Source organism: Vanellus vanellus, assembly GCF_965231255.1.
Source record: "Vanellus vanellus genome assembly, chromosome: 17".
Classification (NCBI taxonomy): domain Eukaryota; kingdom Metazoa; phylum Chordata; class Aves; order Charadriiformes; family Charadriidae; genus Vanellus; species Vanellus vanellus.
The window spans coordinates 7,725,346-7,749,537 of record NC_138922.1 but is presented as its reverse complement, the minus strand read 5'-3'; the positions used below and the strand labels follow the sequence as shown (position 1 = coordinate 7,749,537).

Sequence of the window (24,192 nt, the reverse complement as noted above, 5' to 3'; positions counted from 1 at the left end):
CCCGCAGCCTCGTTTTACCCCGTATGTGCTGATGGAGCCTGTGCCAGGCGGGAATCCTGCGGGCTGGAGCAGCAGCATTCCCCCCCTCCCGCCAGCTTCACTGCCCGTGCCGTGCGGCTAAGGATGCCAACAGCTCAGAACATGAATGCAACCCAAGATGTGCCATCCAGGAGACACCCGCAATACACCCCCCAAAACAGAGCGGCTGGGGTCACCCTCTCCCGCCGGCTGCCGGGGGTACGTCAGCCCAGGCCTGCCCTGCCGCAGCCCCACGGAAAGGAGAAGCCAAGGCTGTGTATGAGCCTTGAGCAGGAGGGACGGAGCGTTTGACAGAGGCACCCCCTTAGCCCTTTCCCCAGCCCCCAAAGCAGGCAGGGGTCGCTGAGCGGCGCAGGGAGCCGCGACTCAGCTGCCTGGGCCTGCCAGTGGCCCGGTGCTGGGGTCTTCAACAGTTTTGCTGTTTTTCAGGCAGAAGAGTCATTTCCTCCCACACCTAACAGAGAAAAATTACTTAGAAAGAAACTTCACTTTAGGTTTTACTAGTGTGACGTCACCCTGACCGCAGCTGCCTTTTAAAATCCATTAACTCTGTAGGAAAAGACCCTCCAAGCAGGTTTTTAGTGCAACAAACCGGAGAGGGCATTATCCCAAAGGCACTTACATGGAGGACTCTGGTCCCAGGACAGCACAGCCAAACTGCGCAGCCCCAACAACCAGCCCCTCACGGAGATGTGGTTTCTGGTGGTGGAGTAAAGCTTTCTTCCCGTTAGATCTTGGCCTGCTCCGGGAAGAGCTTTGCATGACACCTACAAGGTAGTCATCCCCCAGCATCAATCAGGTTTTTGTTGGGGGTGAGATATAGCTGATGACACAGGGAGCAGCCAGAGGGGGTAAAAATGCAGCTGAAATTCCCTGCTCAGCCCCGACCCAACACAGACCCAGCTCGGCCCAGGTAAGGCTAAATAAACAGCTTTAACTGCTCTGCTTTCGCACCTTCTGGAACACGTTGAAAGATGCCCGTGCCTCAGCCAGAACCATCCTTTCATTAACACCTCTCCAAAAATCACCCTTTCATTAACAGTTCCCAAGGCAAAAACTGGCTGTCATTCCCTCACCTGAGCACTCGGCACATGGGACCACAAGATGGGGCAGATAAAGCTTCTTCCTTTGCACCGAACCCTGGGGCAGTTTGTAGCTGCTCTTCGTTGCTTCCCTTTTTCATGCAACCTAGACTGGGATGGCTGGCTGGGAGCAGAGAACCACGTCGTTCCAAGAGCATCTCACTGCCCCAAAATGCCCATCATGGCCCACCCCAACCTCCCTCTTCAGTCTCCCCATCTGCAAGCTCTGTCTCCAGCGGCTGCGCTCACAAACACGGTCAGCAGCACCGATTTATTCACCCTTCTGGGTTCTCCCGGTGCATTAACCTCCTAAATTGACATCTGCCACCGGTGATGGGGAATGTCTTCTCACCAGGCAGCCCAAGCCAGCACCCGCTGGGCACAGCAGCGGGAGAAGGCCCGGCAGCGCTGCGCAGGGCTGGCGTCACTAAAACGGGGAGAAAGAGTGGGGAAACGGGGTTGGCAGCGGCAAAAGGGCAGTGGGGGTGCTCACCCCAGATGGGACTCGAACCCACAATCCCTGGCTTAGGAGGCCAGTGCCTTATCCATTAGGCCACTGGGGCTGCGCAGGGCGCGCGCCCCGGCCGGCGGGAACGGCCCCGACCCCGGAGGGGCGGCGAGTGGGATCCCGGCGGGACCGGCCCCGGCCCCGGGGCTGCAGGGGAAGGGGGAGCGGAGCTGGGCTGTACCGGGAGCGGCGGGGCCGGGATGGGGAGGACAGCGGGATGAGGCGCCAAGGTAGACGTGGGAAAAGTTGGAAGCGGGTTTAAAAGTTTGGGGGAAAAGGGCCGACCACGAAGGGACTCGAACCCTCAATCTTCTGATCCGAAGTCAGACGCCTTATCCATTAGGCCACGCGGTCACTGATACTGCGTTTTCCCGTGATGCTGCCAACCTCCAGGATCACTCCCAATTTCTCCCCTATCGGGTCTTCCCGGGCGGCGCTGGGGCACCCCGGGCGCTGGGGGCACGGCGGGGGGCCAGAAGCCGTGGCCGGGGAAGGACCCTCCGCTGCCGCAGCCAGGCCGTGGGGAAACGCAGCGTGGGACTTGCCGGCTGCCACTGCTGCGCTGGGGCGGGGGGACAGTCCTGCAGCCGGGGCTCGGAGGCTTCGCTGGGGGTAGAGGCAGAAGCAGGGTGCTGTGCGGGTGCAGTATGGGCTCTCGCTGAGCAACCAGGTCATCCCATCGCCTCACCCAGCCTCGCAGGTCCGGCTTCCCTCCCTCCTCTGCCCCCCACGGCGAGCTGCTGCAGGAGGGACGTGGTGCAGAGCGTGCAGTGGAGGACCTCGCTGGGACAAGACACAGTGGGTATCAAAAGTCTGCAGAGCAACAGGGCAGATTCGCAGCTCCCGTGTACTCACGTCCTACCAGCTGCTGGCAAATGTAAGGGATTGCTGGAGGCCAAACCACCTCTAGCACCATTCTGGGGGCTCATCATTGTTCCACCTCTAGTGACACTGTCACCCACCAGTGTAAGCTCCCACAACCAACACAGCCCTTATGCCCCAGCACAGAGGTCACCCCTACTTCTCCTCGTGGCCCTTATGCCTGATTCAAACCCTGTCTTATGGCCCAGACGCTTCCCACCTCCTATCTCAGATGCTACCAGAGGCCAAAGTAATAAGATGCCATCTAGGATGTCCCAGTGGGATGGGACTTTCCAAGCACACAGGAATTGGAGCTGCTCGCCCACAAGGGGACCATCAGTCTGAGCACCTGGAGGTATGGCTGCAATCGCAGCAGAAAAAATAGGCAGTGATGGAGAGGAGAGCGGCTGAGGGCAAGACAGAGAGAGATGTAAAAAAGTCTGTGAGCCTTTCATCTTGACTGTGAGGACTTGGAGAAGAACCTTGAGAGCACGGGAGATCAGCAAGGAGGCAGAAACAGAAAATCAGCGGGTGTGTGAAAGAGTCAGTGCTTTGGGAAATGAGGACACGCTAACGCCCGCAGCCTGAGCTGCTATGGGGCAGGACTGGGCAGCCTCTCCTCCGCCTCCCCGGCACCCCTCACATCGCACCAGCACTAATTCCTATTCCATTTTAGTGAGGTTGCAGCAGACTCTCAGCCTCGTTAAATGAGTCAAGATTTGTTTCTGAGTGGCTCTGGCTCCTTGCCTTTTCTTTGTGGAGATGGGCCCTTTCTTTTCCTCTCCCTCAAATTGTTGGATTTTTTTTTAATGACCTTATTTTTCCTTTACCACAACTAAAGGCTGGTCCCAAGAGCCAGCTGAGTGCATCAAACCATTAGCAAATTCTTCCTTCCAATGCCAATAAATACATAAAAAGTCTAGCTTCTGTTTACAAAATATCCATCCTTCATTAATAAAGATCAAATCAACTCCTACATACAAATGATGCGTCCTGTGTCTGTTCATAAGACACACAGTACCATTTGCCTCCTTATTTGGAAGCAGAAGACGATGCAGCGAGCTTTTATAGCTATTCTCACCTTTGCTCTTGGGACAGGTATGTCCAAAAGGAATAGAAAAGCCTTGAGGAGTTCTGTTCTCATCTATCTGAGAAAGGATTCGCCTGCGTTAAGGATGTTTCTCATACCCACCGCTCCTTACACTTTCGCTTTTGGTACATCTCTCTCACACAGGTTGAGATTTCACCTGATCCTTTTCTGATTCCAGTGGATTTTCTTTTTTTTTCTAGCAGGGGCTGCTCCGAGGTACGTCTGCACCTACTACGATGTTGTTGAGTACCTGAACATTTCCTCTCACAGCAAGCTGCACGCACACATACTGCCCAAGACAAACTTGAAGGAGCCTCTGGAAGTGACGATGGATTTTATGCTGGTGGCTATTCTCTCTGTGGTAAGGACCCAAAACTCCTGTTAAGTCATTAGAAAACCGGGTGATTGTTAGGTTAGGGTCTGAGTCTTCTGCCAGGCAGGGCTGGGCCAGCAAGACCACGGGGATGAGAATCAACCCCTTCCACTTCTTCAGCTTTCTGCTGTTTGAAAGGATTTTTGGAAGATCTGGAGTATTTTCTCCCACCTACTTCCTGGAAAAAGTTCAGAGGCAGATTCCGACAAACAGCAAAGTGCCTCAGCTGAGCAACACGGGGCACTGGCACTTAAATGTCAATAGTAATCTTTTTTTTTTTTTTTCAAACTATTGGACCACATGCTCCCACTTTTCTTTTCAGCCATAGGACTGAGATCCCTGAGGTCTCCTCCTGAGTTTCTGCAACCTGTGCTGTCCGCTGCAAGAGCAACGGGGCAGAGCTTCTGGGCTTTGCATTGAGGGTACCTAAGAAAATCAGCTAAATACTTTCCCTTCTCTTTCTCCAGGTTGAAAAGCTCCAGACGGTCACTTTTTACTTCGTGTTGAACCTGGTAGGTCCCTCGAGAGCATTTCTCTCCTGTGACGCCCAGCACGATGGCTGGTGCCGAGCCTGGCACTCATTTCTCTCCTGCAACTTCTTCCCCCAGGAGTGGAAAAACACTTTTGCAACCTGGGACCCGCAGGATTTCTGTAACATTTCCCAAATTGTTCTGCCCACGAATACGTATTGGTCTCCCCCCATCTTCATTTTAGAGCGGTAGGTTCCCCTTTCATTTTTATCCAGTAGCTTAAGAGAAATGCAATGGATGCAAAGTGTTGGTATTACTGTGGGAAATGGGATGAATGCATACAGTTGAAAGTTGTTCCCATGAGATCTCTGTAACCGAGAACCTCGTAATTTGGATTAATGGCAACCACAGTTTACCCAAAACACTTTTTGTCTCGGTAATATTGTCACATCTCTGGAAGCGTCCCATCTGGGCTGTAGTTAAAGCTGAGGGAGCAGCAGCGACAGCAACGCTGTGGAATGAAACGACCCTCAGCAGTTTGTTGTAAGACACAGGACAGAGCCCTGTGGGTCTGAGAGGGGGATGGAGGGATGGGCACCACCGCTGGCTCTTCGGCTGGGGGGAAGGAGGGGGGGGCAGCTCTGCAGGACAGCGGGGCCGGCAATGAGCCCCTGCCCCAGGGGAGAGTGGGAGGCAGAGGGGAGAGGGGCAGGAGTCCCCTTAGGAGGTGCAGAGCTACAAGTCTGGAGGCACTCACCAGCCCTTCTTCAAGCCCCGGGTTTCCTCTCCTCACTGCTGCATCCCCTGGCTGGGTGATGGCACAGAGCCCCCCCGGAAGGACGCTTACAGCCCAGGCTCTGGTGGGACTGAGGAGCGTTGCAGCGCCTTGGAGCTCGGTCGCTCTCCACTTTTGTTTCCCCCAGAGTGAACGGACAAAACTCGAACTTGGATTATATGGTCGTCATGCACAACGGCAGCTTCAACTCCACCCAACCCTTCCAGGTTACCTTAACCTGCAGCTTGATGATCCTCAAGTTTCCCTTTGACACCCAGACATGCAACTTGAGCATAGCTTCCTTTCTCCACCCAGGTACAGCAGCAAGCTGAGCTTTACCACAGCCGGGCTACATTTGCAGAAGGAGGTAGAGATGGGATGGACCCTGGCTAACTCCTGGGTTCCCTTAGCAGCAGCACGACAGGTTCACGCTGGGTTAGTGGGGCTGAGGTCACGTAACACCGGGGAAATGAGCTAAAACACTGTCATTCTGTTTTGGCACATTTCCCAGCAACATCTCTAGAAGCTACTGGATGTTCTGTGGCAAGTGCCCCCGGGACTGTTCTCTAAAAACCAACAGACTCGGAGGCTTCCTGCAACAAAGCTACTTGTTCGCATACAATTTTGCAGGACTGATCTTTAAACATACCTGAAGGCCATGGAAATGAGAGGAAATTAAGGACAGTTTCAGGGATCCAAACTGCAGAGTTCATCCCAACAGGAAGGGCTGAAAAATAAGCAGAGGTGACACGAAACCCTCCCCTCCAGCTCCCGTCCGCAAAGGACAACTATCCTAATTCACCAGGGATTTCCCCTCTCATCCACATTCCCAGAGGTCCAGCCAAGTCTCTTCACCAGAGTCCTTTTTAATTTCTCCCTGATGGGCTAAGAAACCCCAGCAGTGCAAGAAACGTTGCTTTTCCCCATCGGCAGGCACCCTTGGCTGGGAGGGAAAAGGAGAGGAAACAACTGACCTCTAACAAACACCTAAATTCTGCAACTTCTTTCCTCCTCTGCCTCCTGCCCAAGCAGCAACAGACCTCATCATGAAGACGAGACGGACGCCAGCTGAGATGATGAAAGCCAGCCAGAGTTACTTCCTAACTGATGGAGAATGGAAGTTCACCAACCTGAGCATCATTGAATACACAGAACAGCTGGATGATGGACAATTTTCTGTGGTCACCTATGTGGTATGGCAATACTTTCATATTATATTGCAGTGATCTACCACCAAAAAGAAAAAAAAAAAAAAGAAGAAATAATTTTCTAAATTATGGAACAAGCATTTGCCCAACACAGTAAGTTATCTCCCGCTCACCTAAATTTTGTCCATCTTCTTCAACAGATTTCCATGCAGAGACGACCCACTCTGTATATTTTGAACCTGATCCTCCCAACGTGTGCCCTGTATCTGCTGGATATGGCTGTGTTGTTTGGACCCAGCTCTCTCGAGGAGAAAATCAGTTTCCAGATTGCCATCATCCTCGGCAGCTCCATGTTAGCCGTGATTCTCAACAACATCCTCCCAACCTCCTCCAACAAACCACCCGTAATAGGTACCCATCTTTACTGAACAAAAACTAACTGATTTTTACACAGGTACCAACCCTAAGGAAGGTCTTTGGGCGTTTATGGACACGTTCCTGAACACTGACGTCACGAACAGCTAAGCTTTATCAGCTTGCTGGGGTTAGAAATTTTCCCCCTTCCCCACCAGGCAACTGAACGCAGACAGGATTACATTCAAGAAAATGATGCCATTTATCAAGGGCTTGCTTTGTTTTCGTATCGTTCTGCAGTGGTATTCTTCTTAGGCACCTTCCTGCTCATGATCATGGCTGTGTTGGACACCTTCTTCCTGTTGCACCAGCAGTACAAATCCCTACGCTTAGACAAGGCTCTCGGAAGCTTCCAGCCAGGTAAAGCAACCCATAACCTCTTAGACCGGTCGGTGGGGTGACCCGCACTTTAGCGTCAGTTCCTTCGAGTGAGGGTGGGTTTCCTCAGGGCAACTAGTGCCCCAAGGCAGTGTCAGTCACCCACCAACCCCCCTATACCGACACGTGCTATTTGCTCTTTGCAGACGTGCACGCCGAGCTGGCCATGACAGCCGTGAACAACCAGACCGTGAAACACCTCACCAAGGAAGGCACCCAGCTCCTGCACCTGCCCAAGAAAGGCCGGGGAAAAGGGCAGCCGGCAAAGCCCCACTGGCAACTGCAGGAGCAGGACCCATTCCTGCCAGTCCTGGAGAAGGTGCTTCTCTACAGTCACTTCCTCCTGTCCTTGTTTTTTTTTGTTATTATTTCTATAAAATGGAACAAATAGAGACCATCTCTGCGCAGTGCTCCTTCAGTTGCTCTCCACTGTATCGCTTCTAACCCCCCCGCTGCAATTTGTCTACTGCTTGATTCAGAGAGCTGCGGTTCTTTCAGTTGGCTAAATAAAATAAAAATAAAATTAAAAACCCAAACCCGCAGGGCACGAGATCTGCATGCTTAGTACTTTGTACTCTAGTTCATCAGAACTACGTATGTTCTTAAAGTATTCTGTGGGCTAGCAAAGTATTTAAATAAAACAGTTGTGGAATTGGGTGATAATCCCTTCATTCTATCCGTCAGGAATTCTTACCACAAACATGACCATCAGAAACATGAGTTAAGGCCCTTCTCTTATGGAGGTGTTTTGATTCTGGGGAAAGGCGCTTTAAGAATTCCACCTCAGATAATTAAATAAAACAATGCAAGTCTGAAGCATTTGTACTAGTGTTTCTGTGAGCTTCAGTGAGACCCACATCATTCCAAACCCCAGGACAGAGAATAATAGGATCACCAGGATTAATGGGGCAATAGGCAATACCTGGGATGTTTTTAAAAAATAACTTTTTTTTTTAAATGTATTTCAACACATCTACACTCCTTCAACTCCTTTTGCAACTGGCTGCACCTAAACCACCACAACCAACCTAGAAAACAGCCCTAGACCTCTGCCTGTAGAACTACTGAGACATAATCTCCCGCTGCATCATGGCTCACTACTAAATACACTCCCAGATATCAAAAGGCTTTATACGCTCAACTGCTGAGCAACTATTTGACTGCGATGGCAGAAGGACTACATTCCCTGACCCATCTGGCTACAGAGATGAACAGACGGTTTATTTGTATTACAGAAGATGCAACAGGACTCAGCTTGATCAACAGGCCTAGCTGGGATCTCAGCCCCTGCTACAAAAACAAGCTCACAGGCAGAAAAGACAAAATCAAGGAAAAGTGGACTGTTTGCAAGTTACTGTATTGTTCCACGAGTCTCAAAACTTTGCAATCTCATGTCTAAGATCTAAGCCACAGACAGGAGGGAAAGTACTTTATTTAAAAGATCACAGAGTGTGACAGCCATTAAACAATCTGCTTCCAAACAAGTTTACAGATCAGCAATCGGTTTGTGGGGCCAGAATGGGTATTTCTCCTTGTCCAGTTTGGTTTCAGGGAAGGCTTCGTGCAAGTCTTCAAATGTCATCTGTTCAAAGGGAATCATGTTTCTCAGCTTCTGAAGCTTAAAGAGGGAGCAAAGACAAACACGTTACAAGCCACTTGTCAGCAAGAAAGTGCAAAGCACACACAAGTAAGAACAAGGTGTGTGCCAGGTTGGGTTAAAGAGAATATTCACCAAGCAAAGCCCAGACTTACTTGTTGCTCATACTGGGTGATACGAGCTTTGGAAGCCTGCACATACTCAGCGGTGCTCTTTGCCTGCAGGAAAGCAGAAGATGTGGTGAACATGGTTATGATAAAGACGGTGACCTACAGTGAACCTGCAACCCCAGGCCTTAAGCTGGCATTACAATTCATCATCATTACACCAGATAAGTGGACAGAATCTTGATCAAATCCCAAATAGCCAAACCCTTCCACCTGCAGAGATCCTCTTGCTTAGCCAAAAGCCAGAGACACGTGCGAAGACCAGAGCCGTTGCTCTAGCTCAGGCTGCCCTGCCTGTGCAGATACACGTACAGAACATCCCTTCCCTCTCACCCCTCCCCATTCTCATAGAAGTCAGAGACAAACCCCGACATTAGGGAACAGGTTGAACACTTACAGCTTCCTGCTCTTGGGCATCAACTTTGGCAGTTTGTGTATCCACTGGCTCAGGAACCTTTAGTGCACTGAACTGTTTATCAAAAGAGAAAATTGCTTATATCATTTGACTGAAATAATCCTTCACACCAAGGTCATTTTCCCTAGCAGCAGAGAAGCATTCCCTCCTTTCTTCCTAGGATACGCTCACAGCTGTTTAAGTTCACAAGCTTTCTAAAACTGATCACTGCAGCTTAACCGCATCCTTCACAAGCAGCACTCCTCACCTGTGAGGTTAAAGCAATCTATGCTGTACTGCGTACCACCACACATTCATCACAGCTCTCTAAAGAGCAAAGCGCAGCATTGTAAGGAAGCAAGAAAGGCAAATACCAAAGACTTATCATATCACAGAATGATTCCCCCAAGACAAAGTTCCCAGATCCATCTGAGATCAGTGGGTCCTCCCAGCCTTGGGAGGCCAATTTTCATTAGTGTCAGTGACACCATCAGGAAAAGCCTCGTTTGTGCTTTTCAATTCCTGTTTATAAAGAGGATGGCAACCTCTGCAGGCATCTGCTAGCATTACACCTTTCACAGCGTGCAGAGCCACACTCGCCACCTTCTTCCATTCAGTGAGTTAGAGAAATACTTCAAATGTTTCCTTCAGGAGAAGCACTACGCGAGAATTTGCTCCTGCAGCCAAAATAATTTATCAAGTTTTCTTTCACCAACTGCCTCACCATACAGCGCCACAGGTTCCCTCTTGAAAGATGGCACTGAAGTGACCTCCTCAAGGTCAGCAACACTAATCTGCAGGATGTAAAGCCAGGGCACCTGCTAGCCAAAAACAATCCCTCCCCAATTCTGGCATTTTCCACTCAACACCAAAGACATTCCACATTTAAACTTCCGAAGAGTGATACTCAGATGGCAAAGATACTGACCTTCTTCTGAAACTCATCCACCATGCCAGCTTTAGCAATAGCAGCCTTGTAGTGAGCCCAGTCAATGGTTGGGGGTTTCTCTGGCAGGGCGGCCAACCTAAAGAGACAGAGGACAGCAGTCATGGCCAGCGCTAGAAGTAACCCTGCACTATCACTTGCTCTCTGCCACAGTTATTTTCCAGAGTGTCAACAGAGCCTGCTAAGTTTAGGTTAAATATCTTCAGGTCTATCATTAACAAGCAGCGATGAACCATTTCCGCAAATCCCTCTGCCCTTGAAATAGACTTCTCTATACAGACAAGAAGGGTTCAGCCTGCAGCCCTGCTCCACTTCAAACTACTATGCAGCATCTCTGGGTGCAGCCCTGTAAGAAAGGCTTAGGCAGTTTTCAGAATACTGAGCTAGAGGCAATCAGCAATATTAGCTATAACAGCCAACAACATTGTATCAAGCAGCAGAAGCTGAAGCATTTGAGAAGACTCTGAATTCATGCAGCATTTAACAGAATAACAAAGCTTGTAAAATGTTTTGAACACGCCAAAACAATCTGCTTTCACAGAACTGCTTTTTTACACTGCAGCTATTGTTTTATTCTGGGGAGGATTAAGTAAAGATGATCTGCCAAAAAAAGCCACCAACTGTCTTGAAGGTGACCTCTCAGGACATTACTACAGGACCACAGTTACCAGCACTGCCTCAAGACCGTGCCATAAAGGTTGAATGGTTCAGCTAAGGGATTGAACCGCCCCACGCACAGGAGCGGGACAGACACTCACCGGGCCGACAGTGCGTCGCTGCGGGTCTTCAGGGCGTTGAACATGGCCCTCTGGTTTGGGGGCACCCTCTCGGCGAAGGCCGCCCAGTCAATGGCCTTGATGGCAGCTCTGCGGCCCGCCATGCTTCCAGCCTGCGCCCGAGAGAGAGAGGTCACCAGGCGGGTTACGCTTGGGGAGGGGGGGGGGGAGGGGGGGGAGGGCGAGCAGGAACCAGCAACCGCGGGGCTGGGGAGGGCGGCTCCGGCCCGGGAACTGGGGCGGGAGGGGGAACCGGGAAACGGGGAGGCCGCTCCTCAGCCCAGCCCAGCCCAGCCCAGCCCCACCCCGGCCTCACACCCCCTCCCCGCCCAAAGCCCAAAGCCCAGGCCCGCCCCGGCCTGCTCTCTCTTACCTAGCCCCGGGAATCCTGGATCCCCCTCCCCGGTCCTCCAGCCGGTCCCCGCTCCCAGGTCCCCGCTCCCAGGACCCCCCTCCGGGCCCTCCCGGCCCCCCCCAGCCCCACTGCAGCCCCGCTCCGCCCGGCCCCACCGCCCCGCTCTCACCTTCACTGACCGCCACCGTCGTCCCCGGGCGCAGATGCAAGCAGCACCGGAAGTCCCGCCCCCGCTGCCCAATCAGAGCGATGCTCCACCGGAAACCGTCGTCGACATCCTCCTCCTTCCCGGTGACAGCCGTCGGTGCACCCGGAAGTGTATTGCGCGCCGGAAGCGGCGGAGGAGTGGGGCGGTGATGGCGGCGCTGGGGCGCTGAGCGGCACAGCCATGGCCGAGCTGGCGGCGGCGGCGGAGGGGCCGCCGCGGGGCCGCACGCCCAGTCCGGGGCCCGGGGGGGCGCCGGGGCCGCCCAGCCCCCGCGCGGCCGGAGCGGCGGCGGGTTCCGGCGGAGCGCTGTCCCCGCCCGGCGCGGCCCGGCCGCCCGCCGCCTCCAAGTGGGTGCGCCTGAACGTGGGCGGCACGTACTTCGTGAGCACCCGGCAGACACTGTGCCGGGAGCCCAAGTCCTTCCTGTGCCGCCTCTGCTGCCAGGACGGGCCCGAACTCGGCTCCGACAAGGTGAGGCTGCGGCGGGGGCCAGCCCCCATCCCGGGAGCGGCGTGGCCCCGGGCCCGGGCGTCGGCCACCCCTCCGTGAGCTGCCGTAGTCCCCGCGGCAACCGGTGTCACCGGGGGGCAGCGCCGGGACTTGCCGTTCGGGGAGGGTGACAGCCCCAGCTGCCGATGTCCCTAGGGCCAGTGGCCCCCAACCCCGCTCTACAGGCATGGTGACAGCCCCAGCTGCCGGTGTCCCCAGGGCCGGCATCCCCCAACGCCACTGTACAGGGAAGGTGACAGCCCCGGCTGCTGGTGACCCCAGGGCCAGCGCCCCTTGATGCTGCTCTACAGCCCCCGCAGCCCTGACCCTGCAGCGTGGATGGGCTGATCACAACAGCCCCAATCTCACAGTCCCGAGGGACACACACTGCTCTGACACATGCCATCTCCTCTTCCCTTTTGTCTTATTACATGGCCACAGCTTTAGCTGCATCCCCAAGAACGAGGCTTAGAGTCCCTCCGTGCCTGTAACACCCAGGGCCTGCAGGCACTGATGCCCTCCATCTCCTGCAGTGACACGACTCCCCTCAAGGAGCAAACCCACACCTTCCCACAGTGGTTATAGCAGAAAGGGAACTAGAAGGAAACTCCTAGAAACAGGAATTTTAATGATTTCTCACCCTGAGCATGTTTGTTTTTTTTTTTTTTCCCAATATACTTCACATTGCTCTCATAAAAGATCACAGTGTATGTTCCTTACATGGGTGGATAGTTTTGAAGTCATTGCAGTTTATTGTAAGGATTTTACCAACAGTTATTCTTGTAATTGCAGGTTTTCTGTAGGATTGGCTGCACAAGGTTTTGTTAATGTTTTGTGGGGACGTCAGACTGAAAATTAGGTCTCTTGCCACTGCCTTTAGAGTTTAATCAAAAGATAAATCCTGGTTGTGATCAAAATAGCAGTTACCGGCATCTGTGAATAGAGATGACATCTCAGAATATTTTTTCCACAGTTTATTGCTTTAGAACAGATTGATGGGCAAGACAAACATTGCTTTAAAGTGATTTGAGGGAGTGATATGAAGAACTTCAGAGCTGGCTCAAGAAATGCTTTTGGTTGTGAATTGTTGGTTATTTGATGGCAATAGATATTATATTGCTCGAGATGCAGCTGGTGCATTGCAATGTGCATTTTCAGTAGTAAAGAGAAAAAGTAGAGCTACTTTAACCATCATATGCTGTTAGCTAGAACTGGAGATCCGGTTTTCCTCCAGAGTCTCCTAGTTAAACTAGTCTGGAAAACAAATTTAGACAGAACACAGCTGCAGCTTTTGGTTTTTATTCTTGCAGTGAAGAAAAATGGCTAAGCCCTGCTTTTCTCTCCAGGTATACAAACTCTGCTTGTAGAAGTGCTTAATTTGAAGCATCTGCCAGCATTATTGAGCTGCAGCATTTGTAGCTGAGATCAGATATTGAAAAAAAACAAATGTTGGTTTAAATATGGAGTCATTAGCACACCTTTCAAAGGCAAATGAATCGGGTTCTCAAAGAGAAACTGGTCAATGTATTGTTTTCAACTGAAATTATTTTTTTTCCTGATACCATTTAACCATCCCTACTTCATTCCTATACACACTCAACAGGATGAGACAGGGGCATATCTCATCGATAGAGACCCCACATACTTTGGTCCGATACTGAACTACCTCCGACATGGGAAGCTCATCATAAACAAGGAGCTTGCAGAAGAAGGTGAGAGAAAATTACAGAGTGAGAACTTCAAATGCTGTTTGATAGCAGTATCCACAATACATCATCAGAAACTTGCCTGAGTGCGTAGGGTGTAAGGGTGTGAGAAGCCGCGTTTCCCAGTAGTGCTGCTAGTTGGTACCATTAGTTTCTCAGAAGGGTGCTCATTAACAGGGATTAAATCATTAGATTCTGTATCTTCCTGAAAGCAGAGGCCTGCAGCTTACAACACAACCTATCACTGTTCTGCTTAGCTCAAAGGCTTCTGTTAGCAGAGCAAAAGATCTGTTAGCACATCTCTGACAGTGAGGTGGATTGAGAGTTGGCTGCGGGACAGGACTCAGAGGGTTGTGATCAGCGGCACAGAGTCTAGTTGGAGGCCTGTAACCAGTGGTGTCCCCCAGGGGTCAATACTTGGTCCTATTTTGTTTAATATATTCATTAATGACCTGGATGAGGGGACAGAGTGTATCCTCAGCAAGTTTGCTGATGATACCAAACTGGGTGGGGTGGCTGACACCCCAGAGGGCTGTGCTGCCATCCAGCGTGACCTGGACAGGCTGGAGAGCTGGGCAGAGAAGAACCTAATGAGGTTCAACAAAACCAAGTGCAAGGTCCTGCACCTGGGGAGGAAGAATGCTAGGCACCAGTACAGGTTAGGGGCTTACCTGCTGGGAGATAGCTTGGAGGAGAAGGATCTGGGGGTTGTGGTAGACAGTAAATTATCCATGGCCCAGCAATGTGCCCTTGTCGCCAAAAAGGCCAATGGAATCCTGGGCTGCATAGGGAAGAGTGTGGCCAGTAGGTCGAGGGAGGTCATTCTCCCCCTCTACTCGGCACTGGTGAGGCCACAACTGGAATACTGTGTCCAGTTTTGGGCTCCCCAGTTCAAGAGGGACAGGGAACTGCTGGAGCGAGTCCAGCGAAGGGCAACTAAGATGATTAAGGGCTTGGAGCACCTCCCTTATGAGGAAAGGCTGAGAGAGCTGGGACTCTTTAGCCTGGAGAAGAGAAGGCTGAGGGGAGACCTGATTATGGCATACAAGTATCTAAAGGGTGGGTTGAAGAAGGATGGAGCCAGGCTCTTTTCATTGGTTCCAAGTGACAGGACGAGGGGCAATGGGCACAAGTTAGAACACAGGAAGTTCCGTTCAAATACACGGAAACAGTTCTTTACGGTTCGGGTGACAGAGCACTGGAACAGGCTGCCCAGGGAGGTTGTGGAGTCCCCTTCCCTGGAGATTTTCAAGACCCGCCTGGATGCAGTCCTGAGTAATGTGCTCTAGGCAATCCTGCTTTAGCAGGAGAGTTGGACTAGATGATCTCTAGAGGTCCCTTCCAACTCTGAAAATTCTGTGATTCTGTGATTCTGTGATCTCCTCTCCCTCCACAGACAGCAGTTCTCTACAAGCAGGCCACTTTGGTGACTTTCCCCTAATGGGGCTGCACGAACGAAATAGAGATTGTACCTGCAGTTTCTGATAATCCCAGGGAAAGGGGAATAATCTTTCTTTAAGATCCTCTAAGTCACAAAAGGAGATGACAACTGGTTGGTCATTTTCTTCCGGCCTGGGAGCATAAGATCGATGGCATAGCCTGTTCAACATTCAGGGATTTTCTCACATCTGGGCTAGATTTGGAGGCAAGAGCAGGTGTTGCACCCTTGTAGCAGAATCATCTTAATCCTACCCTGTACAAAGTAACAGAATTTCTCTCCACTTTTGGTTCCTTTCCTAGGGGTACTGGAAGAAGCCGAGTTTTACAATATTGCATCTCTTGTGCGGCTGGTCAAGGAGCGGATACGAGATAACGAGAACAGAACCTCTCAAGTAATGCACAGGAACATTTGCGTTATGAAGTCAGTCATTTTCTGTAGTGCAGTAGAAGGACACGTGTGGCTGCAGACACTTCTAGTAACAGTTCTTTGCAGTCACCTTTAATGGGGAATAATGCTTTTAGGTAGATCCAAGGCACAGTTAGAAAAGAGTATCCATCATGGTTTTATAAGCACAGACCACTGAGTCATCTTGTTAGCACTGCAGGGAAAGACAATGAACAGTTAAACAAGAGGGGCCAGAAGCAAAGATGGGTAATTATAAAGCATAACATACTGCTTTAGTATGTAAAGAATAGCTCCAACTCTTCCTTCTCTAAACCATTTTCTTCCCCTTATATCTATCTCTCTGTTGCAGTTTTTCCCATTGCTGTGTAGTTGATATTAACACACCCAGTAGATTCCATTTCAGAAGAGAAATGTTTTAAAAAAGCAGTAAATGGCTTTGAAGGCCAAATAAGTCTTGCTTTCACTGGCTCTTAGACACCTAGAAGGTTTTTAAGAGAAGTGTGCCAACTGTATGTACCTGTTTTAGAATCGGTTGGATGGTCAGAGGGATGCTCAGAAAGCCTGCAGGGCTCAGACTTCCTCAAATAACAAGACAAGAGAGGAAGAGAGGCTTATTAATTTTCTAGCTTGATACTAGCATAACAATTACTAAACTCACACTTATTTTCATTCTGCATGCTTTAGGGACCTGTGAAGCATGTATACAGAGTCCTGCAGTGCCAAGAGGAAGAGCTCACACAGATGGTGTCCACTATGTCCGACGGGTGGAAATTTGAACAGGTACCGTTACCAAAAAATGGCAGAATCCCTTTGAAAGCTGCATATTGGAATAAGCAGAGTTTGCTATGGAATTGCGCTTCATACTGCTCTTCTTTTCTGAATAAGCAGTCTGAACTGAGCAGCAATCCACTTATGCAAAATAACTGACAGGAAAACGCAGAATTCACTCAGACTGCCAAGAGAGATTTCATTTTCTCTCAGGACTTCTTGTATCCTTGTCAAATCCCAGAGCGATTCTTCCTTTCTCCTGCATTTCATCACATATACCAGGCCCCAGTACAACACTTTTATGCAGGAAAATTAATAGAGCCATGAAAAAAATACAGCACGATTTTTCTGGAAGCTCAAAGCCATGACTCCTGCGTTTGCCAGAGAGGCGCTGAGTGACATGAGAAGTACACTTCCTGCAGATGCCTTTGTAATGCAGCCAGTTTCAGAGCTAGGTGTCACTGAAGTTGCATATGGCATTAGTTCCAGCTTTGGTTCTGGAATCAAATACAGCCTTCTTATTTAGGAGGACAGAGAACTGGAAACCAGCCGGCCTGCATGTTAATGCTATATTAAGAAACTGCAGAATAGGCTCTGTGGATTACAGCTCTGCTGTCTTCCCAATTAGTCCAGCTTCAGTACAAGTGGATGGTGTGGGAAATGTGCTGACATGAAGTGAGGCAGAGGATTGGCAACAGCACTTTGCATCACTTGTTCATATATATCTGCTCTGTAATGCCTGAAAACTATTGCATAGTGGAGAGGCAGCCAAAAACTCTTGCCCCTGTGAGCCAGTAGTGAAATCTCACCAAGAGCCACAAGCTGCTTTATGGAAATGTGGCTCTCCAACACCCAGGTTTTGCTCTCCAAAAATTTACTTAAATGTTGCCGTTCACACATGCATGTACACATCCCCAAACCCAAATGGCTATACAGTGCCCTGCACAGGAATCTACACCCTTGCCTCTTTCCTAGTCTTGCTTTTCAAATCTATAATGAAAGGGTCAAGATACTGGTTACAACCAAATGCTAGCGTGTTCCCGCCTTCTCTCTGCCACCCACAACCTTGCACAAACCACCGAGATCCCTGCCAGCTTCCTTCTTCCCGTACACTGCAAGCACCAGGAAGATTTCCTGCACATCCCACTCCAGCATGCTTGCAGCATCAGGAACTGTTCTTGCCCTCCCCTGGTACTTGCATTCAGCTCAAACACCCCCAAGGGCAGCAAGCCTAAACAGGACAGACAGATACGATGCTTTGGTCAGGGCTAAACCTCACACAGCCGTACAGCCTCTCTTCAGCTGTGAGATGGTCCAGACTGGGTCACAGAGCAGGAACATGGCAATGGTGCAGCACAGGAATGTCCCATGCTGAAATGGGCCCTGCTGGGAGGCACATTGTAGCTGCAGCCGATTGCCAAGGTCTTTCCCCAGATGTGCAACACAGCATGGCTTCTGCCCATCCCCAAATCACACAACTTGGCATGCTGAGACATGTTAGGAAAGATGGTAACAGATCTGCATATTGGGGACAAAGAGAGCCTATTGCTAAATCTCAGCTTGGATGCCAGTGATTGAAGAACAGAGCAGACAGTCCCTTCGTGGGCTGTTTGCATCCAGTCACTTCATAACGTCAAAAACATTGGTTCGGAAGCCTGCAGCAAAGGCAGAAGTGGTAAAAGCTGTTACAGCCTTATTGTCTATCAGGCTTGGGTTCTCAGAGGAGTGTGCGGCATTTCAGGTTCTCTGCCTTGTACCATTCAGTCCTGCTTAAATTAAGGATGGAAAAGAAATTTGCTATTTTAAACAGAAATCCATTCTCCTGTCCACCTACAGTTTCAGTAGTCTGGAAAGTTGCTGTCTTTACCAAAAGGTACTTTGTGTTTGCTGAGTAAATCGTGGTGGGTGGATGCCATTGAAATATCCAAGAGTTTCAACAGTCAAGACAGGGAGCCAGGAAGCAAAGGAAAAAAATATCTTTTATTTTAATCCTGTGTCTATCTTTTGCCCTCAGCGCAAATATTAAAACCTATTTAAAATGGTACTGGTGGTCAGTCAGTACAACAGCCCCCAAGTCTTCTTGCAGCTGCACTGTAACCATATCATCATCTGTCTAAGAAAGCTGTTGACTGCATCTGTCTCATATATAAATAGGGAGCACTCGCTTCTAAAATCCATTAGGACATGGAAGTTAGGGTGCATGCTGCATATAAAGTTTCCTAGATAGACACAGTTGATAAGATTCACATTGCTTTCTTGTGACTACTTAGATTTATTATCTGGAAAGCAGAACTGAGTTGTAAATGACAAATTGGCTCTGCACTCCAGGATGTCCTTTTAATATAATAATGATAAATGAGACAGATGGGATTTCTTGGATCGAGTCCAGACCCCTCATCACAACAGTAATGGAATATAATCCTATTTATACAGATAATCAAACTCCATCTTGACAGCATCTATATAAAGAATGGTGCCAGTTTGCCACATGCGCCCTAGTTAATCTAACATCTGTCTGTGGTAAAGGACTGCCTTTCCAGTTTTTACACATCAAAGTCAAAAGGCAAGTTGAGAGCTGAGTCCAGTGTAGTCTGGACCAGGAAGCCTACATTGCCTGCCCCGTGTCTGAATTAGCTGGATATTACATATTGCAAAATCTGGCATGTTTTTCCTTTTTCTGCCCTCAGTAATTGAAAAATGTTCTGTTGTGTTCAGCGTTAGTTTCAGGCTGGAATTTTTTCTGGGGCTCCAGGTGCCACTAGAGGGCTCTGGAGCTCGGCTGTGTCCCTGCCTTAGACACACAGGAAAGCCTGTGACACAGGAGACCCGGGGGAGACACTTCAGGTCCAGAACAAGTCTCACTGGACAGTCGTACTTCACAAAGCAATTGTAGGAATAAAGCAAAAGTCAAGACTTATTGATAGTTACCTGGGCTGTCTCCTGTTGCACAGCTAATCAGCATTGGATCTTCCTATAACTATGGAAATGAAGACCAGGCAGAATTCCTCTGTGTTGTGTCCAGGGAGCTCAACAATTCTACCAATGGCATTGTCAAGGAGCCCAGCGAGAAGGCAAAGGTAAGGTGTCTGCTCAGATGTATTGACTTGAATTCCCCTTTGCAAAGAAAAAGCCCTTCTTACGCTAGCAGATCCATAATTGACAGTAGCAGTTCTGTGTACCAGCTTTCCTATATCCTTCTGTATGAGTGATCTTTCCCTGTTGGAAGATTTCATGTTTTACTGTAGGACAAGAGTTAAGGCTTTTTGTATGTTTCAAATTAAGACACAAAAAATGGAGAAAAGAGAAACTGGAAGAAGGAGGACAGCATAGCAAGGACCTTTGAGATAGGTCACATTTTGTGGTTGAAGGATGTTGCAGCAAGAGACAAGGGTTTTTTCCCCAGATGGCAATAAAAGGTGACATTCTTAACTCCTGGCAGGCAGCTAAGCAGGGTTTCTAGAAAAGAGGCTCGCTCAGCTTTAACCAGTCTGTCATTTGTCATGGTAGCATAAAAGCCAGCCAGCTACTCTCATGTTAGTCTCTCTTTCCTTTCCCTGTGGAAGACAAGGACGCTGAACGTGAACTTTTGCATCTGAACTCGTTGAAAGTATTTATAGAAGCTCTCTTCTTTTTCAGATTCTTCAAGAGAGAGGATCCCGGATGTAATTCAAGTGTCCACTCTGTTAAAACTCCCAGATGTCAAAAGGGCAGTCTAGCTGGGCAGAGCATCTCTCCGCAGTGCAACCTCGCCCTTGTACAGTAACCCAGCTAATGCAAAGCAAAGCCGAGCCTGTCCTGCCAACGGCGAATAATTCTGGTCATAACCAAAGGCTTCCCTCTTACCCTGGAAACCAAGGGAGGAAAAGACTCTTCCAGTTGGATAGTCCTTTCCACAAGTATTTGTTTTACTTTCTTGGCCAGCGCTGTATTGAATTTTTCCAACAATGGCTGGGCTGGATTCCCAGTCGGAGCCTTTGCAAAGGTTGCTCAGGTCCACAGGCCCTTGTAATCAGTCCCACCTTCCACAGGCTGGCATGGGTGGGAAGATCTGTATTTGAGCTGTGCCATTTCTTGCACCCAGGTCTGCCACCAGAAAAGCGCAGGGACCTTGCAACGCTCCCCCTCCTGATCAGCCAGCCCCCCCAGCCCCCATCAGAAGAACAGGGCTTTAAAAGGAGGAACAAAACAACGGCTCGTAAAAAAACCACGCAAACTTTTCCATTCTTGCTTTGTATTTGTTCCTTGTTCAATTCCTAAGAGCTGAGTTTAGATACTAAGGGGAGGGGATTGTGTGTACGTCTAACGCAGGTCTCACCTTTAACACTATTACATATGGGCTCCTGGCTTTTTCCAAAGCCCATTACTTTGCATGCATAAACAAAGAGACCCATGTTAACCCAGTATAGCGATAGAGTGATAATTCTGTCCTTTATGCTTCTCTACTGAAGAAGAGTGGTGACATCTTCCCCTCCAATACCCTGCCACGGCCATATCTTCACCTGGTGCAAAGTCACAAGGTTAGGGACTTGTTGCTGCCAAGTTCAGCTTTGCCTTGTTTGTCTCCAGCAGTGTGGGCTCTCTGTCTCCATCCTCCTCACCAAGGGAGGGACTTCAGGCAGAATTTCTTTTGTACTGTAGCAAGCAGGTAGGTTTGGTTTAACCCACAAGATCCTTTGTGGAAGAGATCCCCTATTTACATGCAGTGATTTATCTGCAGCCCCCTCATGTGCCCACCTTTAAGAGATCACCTCAAATTACAGAGGGGCATCACAGAGTTGGGGGGTGGGGGGGGGTTGGTGAAGAGTTGCCAAACTGTTGTAATGTTTCTTGTCCAAAGTGATGTGTCAACTTTCTGTGACTTTTGTGGGTTGTTTTTTTTTTTTTTTTTTTGGAATGCCTTGGATGGATGTGCAAAATGTTCGTTTGTGCCTCTCTTGAATTCTGATCTTAGCCAAACTGCAGACACTGGTTCCCCTCTGTTAATCTGTGCCATCCCTAATCAAGGGCATGTCCCTCCTAGTCTGGTAAATGGAATTTCTTAGGAATTTGCTGCATGTTTTTTTCCCCTTTCATCCTGGCTCTGTTCTTTGTAGCCCAAGTGTCCAGACACTTGGGTCTTTTTGAGTGAAGTCTCAAACTGACATTAAACGCAAAACTTCACAGATGCTGGAATTCAGAGACATTGACAAGCTCAGAGCAGATGTTTCTTGATAAGGTATCAGAAAATTCCTCACCTGGACTGAGGAGTTGGGCTCCTTTCTGGAGGACTTCAGCTACCTGTGGTCTCCTTAAAGTTTTGAGATAGAATTAGGCAGGTTTCTCATCTTATCACTTGTTGCTGACAGGGCTTTGCAGCAGCAGAACATTACCAACGGTCCAACAACTGGTTCCGCAAAGACGACGTGCAGCAAAGACCCCAGGTGACACTGCTGCACTCTGCCTCTTTTCACTCCTTCTGTACGTACTCTTGCCTGTCCTGTCCCATCCTGCTTTGCCAACACACCTCCTCTGGTGGAGGCTTTGCCTCATTCTCGAGAATGACTGGTTAATTATCTGTGCTAGTTTAATCCTGGTAACAACAGACTGTGCCAAATGTCTTTGAATTCACATTGTGTCAGTTACAGGCTGTTGAAACGCAGCTGGCTTGCCATCATGCTGAAGAACCCAGCTCTTCTTCCCTCCATCTTCCCTGTTTATAATGTGGTGAGATGGTATTGGTGTGATTAGACCGTACGCCTTGGCTGGGCCTAAATAACACTGTGATGTGTATAGATATCTCTCCTCTGTCAGTATCGTGTAACCTCAGTCATTGTCTGTCTGTGCTCACAGCTAAGAAATCAAGCGCATGTATGCAAGTTAGCAGCCTAAAAAGCCCTTTAACACTCATCTGTCATCTTTCCCTTCCTCAGAGGAGGGAATTTCTGGGAACTGGTCAAGAAATATCAAACTAAAGGCAACAGGAACTGGTCGAGCTGCTTTTGTCACGTCAGTGCCAGCTGACCACCTTGCTGTTCAAACCATGGAGCTCAAAGCAACACTAGTTGCAAAGGGAGACTTTCTGTCCAGTACAGCTCAAACAGATAAGAACAATACCTCGTTGCTTTTTTGTATCGCCAAAAATGCCATACGTGGTGAAGCCTGCCAGAGGATTGCCTGATGCAAGAGTTACGCCATCACTCTCCCCTCTGAGCCACAGAGGGTCGACAAATTTTCGTTGCCAGTTGAGCAGAACAGCTGTTTAACTCTCATGGACAGGAACGACTATTAAAGTCGCATCATGGTGTTCCCCTACACCCTGCTCTCCGCAGCGAGGACGTGCCAGGGGACCGAAGACTCTTTGGGTTCGATTGCAGGGTCTTTAAGTTCAACAGAACAAGCTTATGGTAGAAAAAACGATCATTGGTACTGGACGCTCGAGTTCTTGGGCGATATTTAGGACCAGGCATGCAGTCCATCCAGAGCAGGTACATTCCCAGTGGAGGACTTCTTTCCTGACTGTGCTAGGTCACCATCACCCTGAGACCACGGCTGGGCTCAGCATTATGCACCAGTTGCATCCCTTCTGTGCTCAAGACAGGGCTTTTCCTTCCATTGCCTTTCACTCAGTCACAACTATATTGGAACTAGCGCTGAATTATGATGAAATTTGTCCCATTCACTCTAAAAAAAGGTAGCATGTTGTGGTGAGTAGGGTAGGTGAGCAGGGGTAGATCTACTGGATATCCAAGAGTGCTTGTGCCTCTTGGGGAGGTTCACTTTAAAGCATTAATCCTGGGAATGGAGAGTACGACGCTTTGGTTTTTTTAAACTTTCCCAGTGGCCTAAATTGTTCCATTATGGCACGACTGGAAGTAACTTCTTAAAGTGTCTTTGTTTCTGCACATTTTTAAAAAAAAAAAAAAAATCAATTTTTCTCAGGGGTGACTGAGTGGGCTGAGGCAAAGGGGGCATGGTTCGCTGCAGGGCGGTGGGACGGAGCAGCTCCCCAGTCCTGCAGCTGCGCCGCGGGCTCCTCCCCTCGGGTTTGCCTGCAAACCCAGAGGTTTTGTACAGTTTGTCACGTGTCAGTGCCCTTTGCTACTGTTTCTCTTTGTTTATTAAATGTGTTTGAATAACAGTTGAGATGCTGTGATTAATTTTTTTTTTTTTTCAATAAAGGTTCTGAAATGGGTTTGAAAAGTTTGACCCAAGTGTGCAGCCTGCTGCTTTCTCTGCATCCATTTGCCACCCTACCACACAAACCCTGCGTGATGGGGAAAGAAACCTGAAAATTGGGTACTTGCTTCTGCCTCCATTTATAACAACGATTTGCAAGAGAAGAATATCATTAGATTGTGGAGTCCTTCTAGGTTAGTATCAGAGAAAAAGGCAAACTGAAGCATGTTTCCAATTTTCTCCTATACAAAAGGATCTGAACTTCAACATTTATCTTTACCATTTCCACTGACAACACGAGCAAGTAGAACGTTAATACAAGCATTAAACGCGAGTAGCTAAGAAAGGAAGAGGATTTTTGTCGGCTTTCATTTACTAAACTCCTACTCAACTCTGGGCCAGCACACCTGGCAGAAAGGTCTGATCCCTTCAGGCAGCTTTTCCCCTTCCTCTGCCACAAAAGGCCCACACAGAACATCTGCAGAAGCTTGCAAACAGCTCTCCACTTCCCCCACAAGACCAGAGAGACAAGGTTCTTGCCATCAGCATGACAAAAACAGAATGAACATGAGAAAAATAAGTGGAGTGACTTAAAGCAAGCTCCCCCCCTTGCATTCTGAGCCCGCAGCTGACTGCTGGGCAAGAGA

The 24,192-nt window shown here is 49.3% G+C and overlaps 2 protein-coding genes across 3 annotated transcripts; one reads left to right on the top strand and one right to left on the bottom strand.

Moving 5' to 3' along the window:
• Positions 1-8,552: 8,552 nt before the first annotated feature.
• Positions 8,553-11,630, bottom strand: ATP5PD (ATP synthase peripheral stalk subunit d). Of its 2 annotated transcripts, none has more exons than XM_082492174.1 (6): positions 11,543-11,630; positions 11,001-11,131; positions 10,225-10,321; positions 9,300-9,371; positions 8,891-8,953; positions 8,553-8,756 (listed from the first exon to the last, which is right to left on the bottom strand). In XM_082492174.1, the coding sequence occupies exons 2-6, from the start codon at positions 11,120-11,122 to the stop codon at positions 8,625-8,627; spliced, it is 486 nt and encodes a 161-aa protein (XP_082348300.1). In that variant the 5' UTR covers positions 11,123-11,131; positions 11,543-11,630; the 3' UTR covers positions 8,553-8,624. The 2 variants fall into 2 exon arrangements, with proteins under 2 accessions (XP_082348300.1, XP_082348301.1); XM_082492175.1 differs by lacking the exon at positions 11,543-11,630 and adding an exon at positions 11,392-11,535.
• A 131-nt stretch (positions 11,631-11,761) lies between these two features.
• KCTD2 (potassium channel tetramerization domain containing 2) lies at positions 11,762-23,575 on the top strand (the record flags this gene model as incomplete). Its single annotated transcript, XM_082492150.1, has 6 exons — positions 11,762-12,052; positions 13,674-13,782; positions 15,517-15,608; positions 16,307-16,402; positions 19,342-19,467; positions 20,027-23,575. The coding sequence occupies 6 exons, from the start codon at positions 11,762-11,764 to the stop codon at positions 20,054-20,056; spliced, it is 744 nt and encodes a 247-aa protein (XP_082348276.1). The 3' UTR covers positions 20,057-23,575.
• Between the last annotated feature and the right edge of the window lie 617 nt (positions 23,576-24,192).

Bases quoted from the DNA above. Each gene is read 5' to 3' on its own strand.
- ATP5PD (XM_082492174.1), bottom strand. From the start codon at position 11,122: ATGGCGGGCCGCAGAGCTGCCATCAAGGCCATTGACTGGGCGGCCTTC. The intron at 10,322-11,000 runs GTGAGTGTCTGT...CTGTCTCTTTAG, and splicing joins AGCGACGCACTGTCGGCCCG to GTTGGCCGCCCTGCCAGAGA. The intron at 8,757-8,890 runs GTAAGTCTGGGC...TCCCTCTTTAAG, and splicing joins TCACCCAGTATGAGCAACAA to CTTCAGAAGCTGAGAAACAT.